This window comes from Centroberyx affinis, unplaced genomic scaffold (assembly GCF_046629955.1).
Source record: "Centroberyx affinis isolate AG114_WGS23_722 - 3 ecotype Tasmania unplaced genomic scaffold, CSIRO-AGI_Caff_v1 ptg004204l_1, whole genome shotgun sequence".
NCBI classification, from domain to species: Eukaryota; Metazoa; Chordata; class Actinopteri; order Beryciformes; family Berycidae; genus Centroberyx; species Centroberyx affinis.
Window position 1 is genome coordinate 897,501 of NW_027281952.1, and position 12,461 is coordinate 909,961.

Consider the following 12,461-nt stretch of genomic DNA (forward strand, 5'->3'; position numbering starts at 1 on the left):
CCCGTGTCAAGGTCTCACAACGTCATCAGTTGTTTACTAAGACCTTCAAATGTGATTTGGCTAAATCAAATAGTTACTTGCAAAAGAAGATTTTTCACCAGATGTAAAACACTTATGTTGGCTCTTGGCCAAAAACAAGAACAGAAGACGGAAGTAGGCAGGAGTGAAACCTTTTGGTCCACACTTTTCACACCAGTCTTTTCTCTCTAAGGAAATGTGCATAACAAGATAGATAACATCTCAAACCGAGCTTCTTCCAAGAGTATTAAAAATGACAAAATTACATTGGTTCAGGAAATGAAGGCAAGGTTGTAAAAGGAACAAACAAAAACGTCAGAGGAAATACAAATATAATATATATGAACAATCAAGTTAGCTGGGCTTAAGAGACAGTGCCAAAATAAGAGAATATGAGAGATTGTTGTATTTTTTCTCTTCATGTTTTCAAAAAAAAACTGCTTCGCCCTTGTTAGGTCACGTGACTCCCCCGCCTCCCAGCATTTGGCGCGCCTGCGTCGAGAACGTGACACGCCCCTATTTTCACCAAACCATGTGGTCGTCCGTGGTAAATAGAGCTCTCTCTTGATTTCTGTAAACCTCCATGGCCTTGTTTCCCGTTCGTGTGAATTCACAGCCGTAGCTTGATGAGTGTAGACAGCATGTCGGGCGGCGAGGTGAACCTGCAGGCCCAGGTGGAGTCGGTGCTGGGCGCGCTGCTCAAAGCTGCCACGGTGGAGCTCACCCGACTGTTCGAGAGCCGATACCGAGCCTCGGCCGGCCAGCTCGGCCGCACCGAGAACACAACCGGACCGAACCAAACCGTGGAGACGCTGGGTTGTTTAGCGAGTGCGGACAGTAAACTCCTGCGCAGCGTCGGGGTGCAAGTGGACGAGGACATTTACTCGCCTTTAGAGCTTTCAGGTATGATTTGTAGCTGGCTGTGACTTCCTGTTGCAGCGCGCGACCAGGCTCGGCTGGTGGTTTGTTGACTTTGTTGCAGCGCGTTACGAAGTATTTGGGATGCATGATGAAACCGACAACACGGTGTTGCGTCGTTTTAATGCAAGACGCTGTGCTTTGCATGTAGCCAGATGCAGGTGTGCATACAATTCTTGGTAGTTAATTCCTTACTATCATGGTTTGAATTAAACATACATTGTGGTCATTTGTTAATGATTTGTAAGTGATTTGTTAGACGGGACTCAGCAGGGTCCTCCCATCGTAGTAATCCCCCCCTCCTCCGGATCTAAAGGAATGTTTGTGTCCCTCTTTCTTTACCCCTCCCCCCACTTCTCCACAGCTCCCCTGTTCCTCTCAGATGGTGATTGTTTGAAAGAGTGCAGGGAGGAGGAGGAGGAGGAGGAGGAGGAGGAGGAAGGGGACGAAGAGGAAGAGGAAGAGGGGGATCCCATTCCAGCAGACTTCCTCCTGGTTGAGGATGATGACCATGTTGACCCCGAGTGGTCCCTCATCACAGAGAACATCAGTGGGCGTGCAGAGGGGTTTAAATCACAGGTGGAAGCGGAGCGAATCCATCCAGCAGAAAAAGTTAGAAGCAAAAGATACATAAGCACAAATATGGATTATGGATGTAAAATGCTGGAATATCAAGGGCTGTGACATGACCACTGGACCGGTGTTACAGTTTTGTTGTCCTTCGTTCCTCACCGGTCATGTTGTTGTGTCTGTCCTTCAGGATGTGGCGTTGTTGGAGGAGAGCAGCCTTGAAGCCTTTGAGTGTCCAACCATCACTGAGCCCAAAACAGAAGTTGTCGTCCCTGGTAAGGAAGAATGATGAGGGTGTATGTTGAAATTTATGTGTGTGTCAACATAACACAATCAATTTATTAACACAAATGCATCGTGACAAGCTTAAAAGTAAAGGAACACTTAAAACCAAACCTATTACTTATTAAGATCAGACTTGCTATTGTGATGAGGTATGATGATCCTCTTGGTTCTGTCATTAATTGGCTTTTCTTGTGAACTTTGGGACATTCACTGTAAGAGGGAGGGACTGGAGTCACAGGCTGATCTTTATCTCTGCTTGATTGTATGAGGAAATTTTAAGTGACTCATCTCTGTTCAATTTTCCGTTGTCCTGCTAATGCAGACTTTTTTTTTTTTTACTTTTTACTTTTTACTTTATCTGAAGTTTGCTCCATGCACCTGCAACAACACTGAAGCATCAGAGCGCAGAAGGTGTCTCAAGGTCAGAACACGCTGACCGACAGTCGGGTAAAAACGGTCAGTGGAGCGTCTGGCAGAAGCAGTTCATGCCAATCAGCATCAGTTGTAGTACAGTATAAAAAATGTTACGGAACCTGTTCAGTAGCATCACCTAACGTCATCTTTGATTCAAGTTGGATGAAAAAGGCGAGCGCATTAATTTGGACTAATATAGATTTACATGACGAGTGTGTGTCAGAAAAAGACAGAAATATAACAAAACAGTGCTTGCCCTCACACTATATAAGAGGACAGCAAGAGAGACGTAAGACGTTCTGGAACAATGGAGATTGATTCAGCATTTCACTGTCAAGTAGCAAAAGAAATAATGTTCTTTCATATGATGGAGTCGGCTCTCTGGGATATGACCCAAACTCTGAATCATCAGTATGGGTTGCCAGACAGAAAATACTTTTCTATTAAAGCAACACCGGACTTTTAATTATAGGGTGTGTTTTCCCCTCAACAGTGTTTATATAAAGTCATTCCATCTTCAATCAAGCAGGCTGTCACACCTATTTCTCAGAATTGGTCAGTTTCCTCAAACACATTCTTTAACCAGCCACATGAATAGATATGGAGTTTGCGCTCTGAAGTCCAAGTAATAACGAAGAAATAAAGGTTCAATTAAGGTCCAGAATTGCCACTTTTTTAATCGGGACAGTATTTTCAGATTGCAGTTTCACTGGCACAATAAAAAACGCTTATACATAACTAAGAATCAAGCTATTTATAAATAAATAATATAATATATATAAATGTTTTGTGGTGTATCTTCTGTAGTGGAAAGTCACATATGGGCATATTTGTTCAGCCTCAGAACAGTTATTCGTATGCATGTAATGTGTAGAAATTTGCATTATCCTAATGAAACTCTTCATGATAAAATTACCATTTCAGTTGTAATCTCTGTTCCAATGTATATTGTGATGAATTATTGCCTTTGGGCAGCAGGGGTCACTGTTTTTGGTTAGAATTTAAATAAGTTTTAGAAAATATGGCAGCCAAACAACTGGTACACTCTGTCTGACAAAGAAACATACAACTTTTCCCCCAGATTTTTTTGTTAAATTTTGTTTATTCATTGTAACCATGAGTTAATCTTTGTTTAGCAGCCATTCAATGAAATCATTATAGAAATAACACACCAGGAACTGAATTACATATTGCACTATAAAAAACCCAGTTGTAACGACCCATGTTAGGGAGTCGAGTCTAGCTTCCATCAAGACCAAATTTAACAACAAAATAAACAGAAGTCTAACTAAGCTAAGCTACATTTTTTATATTGCCTCACCTGGGAGAATAGCTGAGCAATTTCATTAACTCTTCTATGTTCTGTTTATTTCCCAGAATAAAAAAATATTTTTTAATTCCTTTATTGCCTCAAATACAATCCCCCCAAAAATTGCGCCCCAAAGATGGTGGCCTTTTTAGAGCTCATTTGGACCCCTGTATCTTGTAAACCTATGTAGACTATCATCACCAAGGAAACGGTTTTGATGAAATACTGTTGATTCCATGTGTAGAAAAATGAGATGCAAGTGAGCAAGGCGGGAAATGCGGTAAAATGAGGTTAGGTAGTGTGAGCTGTCACTCAGGATAGGATCCATACAACAGACATGGCAACTTTGGAAGCTCTGAACAGGAAGGGAACCCTGATCGCTGTATGGAGGGACATGGCAACTCTGGATTTGGGTTGGAGGGACCCGGAAACCCTGAAGCCGGCGTGACGGAGGGATTTGAGCTTGTCAGGAACCTGACAAGTGTTGATCTAGTTCAGGGAGGGCCATGGCACAAATGGGAAAAGGTGGAGGAATGTCGAGAAGGAGAAGGGAATCTACATTATGATTTAAACTGTATCTACTCTTTTTCTGTCTCTGCAGATGTAAAACCAGGATCTTCGCAGAGCTCCCCAGTTAAGCAGAAGCCTCTCCTGATCCAACCAGAGAAGAGTGATGTGACTGCTGGGAGCCAAGTTAAGTTTGTTTGCCCACTGATCCTGAAAGCGGAGTTCCCAGCCCCAGAACCTGTACGTTTAGAGGAGCCGGTTCAGGTGGAGCCTCAGCATGCCAGCGTCGGCACCGCCGAGGGCAAGGCCTACAGCCCGTCCCCTTCGGACGGAGCCGCGGCTCCTCCGCTGGTCCGGGTTTGGGAACGGATCCACACCGCGACGGAGACGGAGAACCACCTCCAGCTGAAACTGAAACTGAGCTCTCCGGACCCGAAGCTGATGAGACCCTGCGCGGTACAGCTGGTGAACCTGTCGACGGTGCCCGAAGCCGGGGCGACGCTCGCCACCGACGCCGATAAAGGTCACTGTGCCGACCGCAAAACGGGGTGGCCCCTGCCCAAAGACCTCCGCCACCACCAGGGCCTCCACACGGGCCACCGCCTCTGCTGCTTCACCCGGTGCGGGAACGGCGTGTGGCGGCTCCAGCGGGTCGTCGCCCACTCCCGCGGCGGGTACGCCTGCAGCATCTGCGCGAAGAAGTTCAAGCGGAGGAAGATCCTCCGGCGGCACGAGCGCTTCCACACCGGCGAGAGGCCGTACGCGTGCGCCCACTGCTCCAAGACGTTCGCCCTGCGGAAGAGCCTCCGCCGCCACGAGAGGTTCCACACGGGCGAGAGGCCGCACACCTGCACCCACTGCGGCAAAAGCTTCCGCCTTCGGGACAATCTAAAAGCTCATCTGAGGTTTCACACTGGAGAAAAGCCGTTTAACTGCACCATATGTGGAAAGAGTTACAGGATCTTGAGGAATCTCGAGAAACATAATCTCACGCAGTGTGGAATCTTTGTCCCTTCGTTCAGGAAAATTGCTGGCTTGTAGAAAAATACGCTGTGTAAAGCAGACGCTGTTGGCTGGTTGCGCGGGTTGTACGAAGTTCTACCTCAAATTGACATCACTACTGCTTCTGTAGACAACTGTAATGTAAAGCTGATTCGAAAAGTTAAACGACTCCAAGACAGAACTGTTTTACTCAGAATCCATTATCCTGCTTAAGTTTGCATTACTGGGTCATTTTGAGGACTGAAAGGTTCTGATTTTATTAATAAAGAAAACTAAGAGGGATTGTGATGGTCAAGGACAAGTTTTTCAAAACACTGACTACTGATGTTTTTTGGTTTCTGTTTTTTTTTAAATTCCACATGATAGTTCCGCATCCTGTAAATGTGGACCATCCTTTTTAGAGTGGGACAATGTACCAGAGCGAACTCTTCATGTGTTGTCACTGTTCTCACAGGTTCTTCTGCCTGTGAGATGTTGGTTTTAGCATTAAGGGGTCATATGGGGTTTTGCAGTTAGGAGATGCCTTGTGATTGTATGATGGGGCTTCTCTTTTTAGTGTAAAATACAGATAGCGACTTGTCAGCTTTTTCTATGTGACGGTTATATATATATATACAGTGTGTATATACATGTGTATATACATATATATATATAGTGTTACTGATGTGTGTTTGTTATAGATGTCTATCTGTTCCATTCTGTGTATGCTAAACCTTTTTTTTTTTACCTTCATGTCTCTTACCAAAACTTACCAAAAGTTTTTAGATTTTGTATTCATTTTATGTATACTGAATGTATGTGGTGAACTGAAAAGGACCTTTTATCCATTCTTCCAACTTTGTATTTTATTTTTTATTAAAGAAAATGAGCTTGATGTTTAAGAGAAGAAATTCAAGTTTCAATATAAAACAAAAAACAAAAAAACACAACTTGGGAATGAACCTTTGTACTATGATAGGCTTACATATGCATATACATATCAAAACCTAATGGAAGTTTGCTTTTTTTTTAAACCCATACCCAAGTTGGAGCTTTATATTCCTCCACAACATTCCTTGATATTGTAAATTGACAAATGTCTTTTTTCACCTTTTTGGAATTCTGATACTAGATACCATTTCTCTCAAATTGTCTTTTAAGCCTCTTGTGTATTAATAAAAAAGCCATTTTTTTTCTGGCCCATAGATGATGCAGTTATTTTGTTATTTGAACTATGATCAGACAACACTTGGTTTACGGGAAGTGTCTACAGGCTTTGTGGGAATTCCAGTGACGCAGTTATGTTATGCACAGAAACACTTTCCACCACAGCACTCCACTCATACAGGTGCCTTCATAACCATGGTGGTTCAAGCCAGAAAGCTGAATTTTCAATGAGTCTATCATAATCTTATACCCCACCTTAAAGTGCAATTTGGTACAATTTATAAACATTCCTAACTCAGTTTGATCTAGTTCAGGGAGTTTATGAACAATTCCCATCAGTAATTGACCCAGTAATCTGGGGTCACCTTTGGCATTCAAGATTGTTTTATGGCTTTTGTTATAGATAAACCCAAGTAGGTGAAACGACTTCCTCAAACACAACACAGTTTGGTAATGCTCATATGGGCATATCCACACTATACAGTGACAAATTCTACTGAAGTGAAATGTCTGTTCCTTACATAAACATTACAGATGGCTTTTGCCTCTTAGAAAGTGAGAAACAGTATTTTCTGAAACATTTCCTTACACATGCATTTCATATTTTTTGTTTCCTCTTTTTCAAATCCTGAAAAAGTAGCAGTTTAAGCAATATGCTTATTTGTTAATTTGTTACTAATGATATTTTCATTTTATAGTTTTTCTATATTAAACTTTGAAATTGGGATCTCATATTTAGAGTCCTACATAACTGACTCTTGATCCCTCCTCTTATGTCCCGCCCCAACCAGGAAGTACAAGCATAAACTCAAAAATGCTTTCACTTTTGACAGTGGGCACATACGACAGAAGATAAGCAAAACTAAGGACTTTAAAGGTAGGCATTAGGCAGTCATTTTAGTGTATATGCTCCCACAACACTGGTTTTGCTTATGGGTATTCAAAACAAATGACTTGGAATGTGTTTGCATAGAGAGCGAGCGAGCGAGCCAGCCACCGTCTATAACCTCTCTGCAGTTAACCCTTTCCTGTCCACTTGTCTGACTCACACTTGCTTTCTTAGAAGGAAAAAGTACTGGGAACGAGATGGCCAGTGAGGAGAAGACCCCGCTTGAGGTGCTGCTGACCTGCCCAGTCTGTCAGGACATCTTCAAAGAGCCTCGCCAGCTGCCCTGCGGACACAGCATGTGCATGGTGTGTCTAGAGGGCATGGTAGACCATTCCTCAGAAATACCCTTCCGCTGCCCGGACTGCAGGGCTTACTTTGGAAAGACCATCGGGGTACAGAAGAGCTACGCGCTGGCCAACATCGCAGAGGACTACAAAGAGAACTGGAGGAGGAGGGTACTTGTTGTGAACATTTGTTTTTCTTTTTCTTTTTCTGCTTAATGTTCAGGAGTGTGACCAGTAGTCCTTACATGTGGACAAATGTCTAGCACGCGTTGCCCCTTTCCCTCTTCCAAAATGTTTTATGTTTTTTGACTGCAGGCCAAGCAGACAGAAAGTGTGTACTGCGACTGCTGCCCGGAGAAGACCACGCTGGCGGAGAAAACGTGTCTGAAGTGCGAGGTGTCGCTGTGCAAGGAGCACGTCAAGGGCCACCTAAAGCTGCCGGTGTTCACGGGCCACCCCCTGGTCAAGCCCCTGGCCGACCTCCAGAAGAGGAAGTGCCCGCAGCACGAGGACGAGGTGCTGAAGTACTACTGCAACACGTCCCGGCGCTACATCTGCAACCTCTGCGCCCTGGAGAGCAAGCAGCTGAACCTGGCCGCCGAGTCCTCCAGCATCCTGGGGAGGAAGCTGACGGTGAGTTTTATGTACCACTCCTGTATAACACTCTGTTACCCTACTGCACACAGTCTAAAGGTTGTAGTAATCTACCGTAAGTTGGCATTCTCAGGAGTACATTGTATCAGTTTGGTTTTGCAAAGGTAGGGTAGGGTAGCAACAGTTTGTTTCTTGTAAACAGAGTGGACTTACTGGAACACGGCGAGGAAATCCCCATCCCTGATCGTAGGTCAGATTGTGTTGTGGAGAAACAGGATTTTCTGGTTCCTGAGACTCTTAAAAATACTTAGACGCTCAACTGCGGTCCCCACCCCACTCCATACACAGAGAAACTACCCACCCCACCCCATGCACAGACCAACAGGCAGACACACACATTTCCACAACTGCAAACACTGTATAGCACAAAATAAAGGCAATGCTTATAGAAATACAACGTATTAAAGTGTGTGTGTGTGTGCGTGTGCGTGTGTGTAAAACAGGACTACATGGACCAGCGCTTCAGCTCACTTGAGGGACAAATTAATGAATCCACAGACTCCATCAAAAGACTGCAAGAAGACATCCAGCGTGAAGTGAGCCCCATTTATTACCAAATGCTCATTAGAAAGCATAATGCATTTGACTTAAGTTATATGCGTAGATGTAAACAATCTCTTGAATATCAGTAATTTCATGGGATATAGATTCTGTTAATTTTTAACACTTCATTGATCTGATATGTATCTTGACAGAAGCAGAAAGTGAACCCTGGCGACTCCTACCTTAACAGTGTCACAGTGGTCCTGCTCTGCCTGTGGTTCATTGTTCTGTATTATGGTAAGGGGATGCCAATGATAAACATTTGAAAAGATTCCCAAGTCATTACATCTAATATTATCTTCATTTCTATCCACCTCTTAGGTAGATGTCAATGACCAAGCCTAGTTTTGGACATGTGTGTACATGTGTTTGTACGGTGTGAGTGTGTGAACGCAGCTCAATGACGCCTATGTTTGACTGACTGGATGATTTGTTTCCAACCAGCCTACAGCTACTCTGTGGAGAACCAGACGCTCACAGAGGCGCTGGACAAGCAGCAGATTCGGGTGCACCATATCTATTCTACCATTGCAGGTAAGAATGAGTGCAGGCAGGCATAGTATGACACAGCATTTACTTCAGGATTTTTTAGAACACCTCAGTTGCCATATTGTGTGGGGCAGTTTGCTAGTCTTTGGATTTATGGGTCACCAGAGGGGTCAAAGTGCAGGAATGCTGCACTGGAGCATGGAGGGGTTCCTCGTCTCGCTCACTTCAACAGAACTTGACACACTTGGACACACTGGGGATCAAACTTGTGACTGTCTAGTTTCAGGGCAAGCAACTTAACCACTAGACCAACCTGCTAGATGCATTCTCTGTTTTATTACGATGAAAATCCCTATAGAAATAACATTCTTTTTAATCCCTGCATAGGATTCTTGGTTGATCATCCACTGCAGGAGCACACGGTTCCAAAGATAGAAGAACTAGGTAAGCAAAGTTGTCATCTGTTGAAAACATGCGGTCAAAATGGTATTTTTATTGGTTAAAGGCAATCACAAACAATAAGGTCTCTGCCTTTAATTGTTCTCTAAGCATTGGCGGGGTGGGACTCTGGAGGCTATCTTCGCATTGTGAACCAACATTTTAAAAAATACATATAGTGGCCAAATGAGGCCGCTATAATTAAAGGTCAAAATTTGAACTCCCACAACAGTCGAAACTTGCTACACACACACAACTATCCTCACAAATCATGCAAATTAGCCAAATGATATGCTAAAATTAATGGTAAAAATGTAAAACTCAAATGTGATATCTCAGACACCACTGGTTAGATTTTGATGAAACCTGGAGGGATTATGCATTTTGGCACTGTTGGAGGTGCTATAATTAAATATCAACAATCTTAAAATTTGTACCCTTTTTGCTAATTAGTGAAATGCTGACAATGTACAAACACATCAGTGGTGTCTGAGATATGACACCTGACAGCACACAAAGACCAAACTCTATACTGTACAAGCATTGGGTAACATCATTTTAAAAGATTAGCCTGAACAATGACCTCATCATATGTGGGGGATGCCATGTTTACTGTTGCCTTGTATTGCAGAAGATATTTAAAGTAAAATATCCTAGTGATGTGCTTTATGTCTCCAGCAGCAGTGGTTTGTTTGGACTAAGTAGAAGAAGAACTGGGTAGTTAGCATGAAAGATAGCCACCATGGCTGAACAGACAAAGAAAAGAGCGCCTACAGATACTCAAACTGCATCAACAGAAAATCCAAAAAAAGATGTCACCGTGCAAAAACAAACACATTAACGACTGCTTATCACCAAAGATGTCACAAAGAATCTTGCGGATTACCACTTTAACTTGTGAATATTACAAATTGGGGTAGTATCAATACTGTGTGTATGTGTCTCTCAGGTACTCTCACACTGGACCTGGACACTGCCAGTCCGTTCCTTGGCGTCTCCCCTGACCTCCGCTCTGTAGAGCGAGTGAAAACCAAGCTGGACTATCCCAGCCGGCAGGCTCGCTTTGACGAAGCCCCGCAGGTCCTCTCCACCCAGTGCTTCGCCTCTGGTACCCACTTCTGGGAGGTGGAGGCCGAGGGATACTGGGACATCGCCGTGTCCTACAAGAGTATCCGACGCAAGGGCAAAGACAACAGCGCCTTCGGAACCAATGCACACTCCTGGAGCCTGACGCGCAACGACAAGGGCCAGCTGTTCGCCTACCATAACAAAGCCAAGAAAGTTCTCTCTGCGGCCTTGACGAGCAACCGAATAGCGGTAATTGTGAATTTTGAGAAAGGCACCATCACTTTTACTGCGGTGGGTCCCACGTTTACCCAGCTGCATGAGTTCCAGGCTAAGTTGACTCAACCGGTGTGCCTGGGCTTGGGGCTTTACCGTGTGGATCCACCTAGCAGAGTCTCCATTGTCAAAGTCCGCTGAATGACCCTGATAACTTAGCAAGCACTGGACCAAGACTGCATGGATCACATCTCAGTTTAACCATGATAGTAATCCAGTAGAATAACTGTTGAGCCTCATTGAAAGTGGATGTAAATGTGGGAAGTTAGAGACATTTTAGGACTTGACCTTGGGTCTAAAAACAAGGAATGCAATATTTGCAATCTAATTTTATCTCAGGTATATTTTTATATTGTATATAGCTGTATGTTATGTACACTAGGTGTGATTATTTGATTTCTCCTTTGCTTGAGAATATATATTTAATCATAAATCAAACTGTGAAATACTTGTTGTGCATTGTCAAGGGTCATGATAGGGACTTTATGAGTTGGTCTGGTAGTACAAAGTTTCTCAACAGTTTGGGCTATTTATTATTCACATTTGCTCCTTTTCACTCAGACATTCCTGACTACACATTGTCAAAAAAATCAAATGTGGGAAAGAGTTTGGTAACACACTGTGATGGATACTACAAATCCAAGGAAGAGGATGAGAAGCACCTGGAAAAGTTGGTATGAAAATGTTCCAGTCAAAAATAACAATTGTCAGGAGTACTATAAACCAGAAGCCTTCGCTCTGTAAAATAACACTGTCAAATGATATTTTTTATGAGGGTATAATGAAGGATGATGTAAGGAATCATGAATTTGTGAAGCTACGTGCCACATAGCCTAGCTGTTATCAATTTCTTGTTCTGGTGTCATAAATGTGCTAAGATTAGATTAAGTGCCATTTAGTTTGGGTGGGTTTATCTTTCCCCATTTCCCTGTGTAAAGGAATGACTTTCTGGAACAAAGGGGCACACCTCACTGATTTCACCCATCAACCTTTATTTTCCTTTATGTTTTGGAGCAGACACATTCAGCTTTTGGAGTCTACCCTTAATGATTAACCTTTACATGGAATGAATAAGGTTGCATCTCTTATTCATCTCAATATGTCCAAAGGGAATCGGAACAAGGACAAGGCAAGATGAGAAAACCACTAGTTTATTGCTCATTTATTAAGAAAACATTAAAGTCAAAGTAAACTTGATTTTTCATCAATTGACAATGAACTGAACACAGAATCTTTTACAAAAAAAATCAAGGCAATCTTACGCCTAAAAGGCAAATAACCTCAGTACAAAAGCCAAATATTCTCTGTGATACAAAGTATTTTTTCCCTCAAACTAAGACATTTCTTCATTTAAATAAAGCAAACTCAATTGAAATGTTGTAGAGTCCGTCTCTCCTGCTTAATACAAGAGACATGAGGCACCAAAAGACTTCAGAGCATGGATCTCAAATCCTATGTTTTAGTTATGTACAAAAAGGCTGAACTTGACAGTTAGCTTTATACCATCAATGCCTTTAGCTGCTGTAAAAAAGGTACAAATATTCACCTTCTCTGTCAGAGCAGAGACTATGAGCTTGGAGAAACAGAATCCCACTTTAACTCCTGTAACAGACTTTTACAGTACAAGAGTACTAACCTGTATGGGCTGTTGTTA

The 12,461-nt window shown here is 43.0% G+C and overlaps 2 protein-coding genes across 2 annotated transcripts in view; both read left to right on the forward strand.

The window, feature by feature from the left end:
* Positions 1 to 6,159, forward strand: part of LOC139664198 (uncharacterized) — a 6,572-nt gene extending 413 nt beyond the window's left edge. The window contains exons 1-4 of the mRNA XM_071542946.1: positions 1 to 921; positions 1,301 to 1,548; positions 1,697 to 1,781; positions 4,116 to 6,159. The exon at positions 1 to 921 is cut by the window's left edge and continues 413 nt beyond it. Of these exons, the coding sequence (XP_071399047.1) occupies positions 645 to 921; positions 1,301 to 1,548; positions 1,697 to 1,781; positions 4,116 to 5,062 (1,557 nt within the window). The 5' untranslated portion in view covers positions 1 to 644 and the 3' untranslated portion in view covers positions 5,063 to 6,159. The remainder of the gene's footprint in view (positions 922 to 1,300; positions 1,549 to 1,696; positions 1,782 to 4,115) is intronic.
* Positions 6,160 to 6,974: 815 nt separating this feature from the next.
* On the forward strand, positions 6,975 to 10,954 carry LOC139664201 (E3 ubiquitin/ISG15 ligase TRIM25-like). Its single transcript, XM_071542949.1, has 8 exons — positions 6,975 to 7,046; positions 7,233 to 7,522; positions 7,667 to 7,975; positions 8,440 to 8,532; positions 8,692 to 8,776; positions 8,984 to 9,073; positions 9,416 to 9,472; positions 10,416 to 10,954. Exons 2-8 carry the CDS (start codon positions 7,256 to 7,258, stop codon positions 10,946 to 10,948), a joined length of 1,434 nt encoding a protein of 477 aa, XP_071399050.1. The 5' UTR covers positions 6,975 to 7,046; positions 7,233 to 7,255; the 3' UTR covers positions 10,949 to 10,954.
* Positions 10,955 to 12,461: the final 1,507 nt, after the last annotated feature.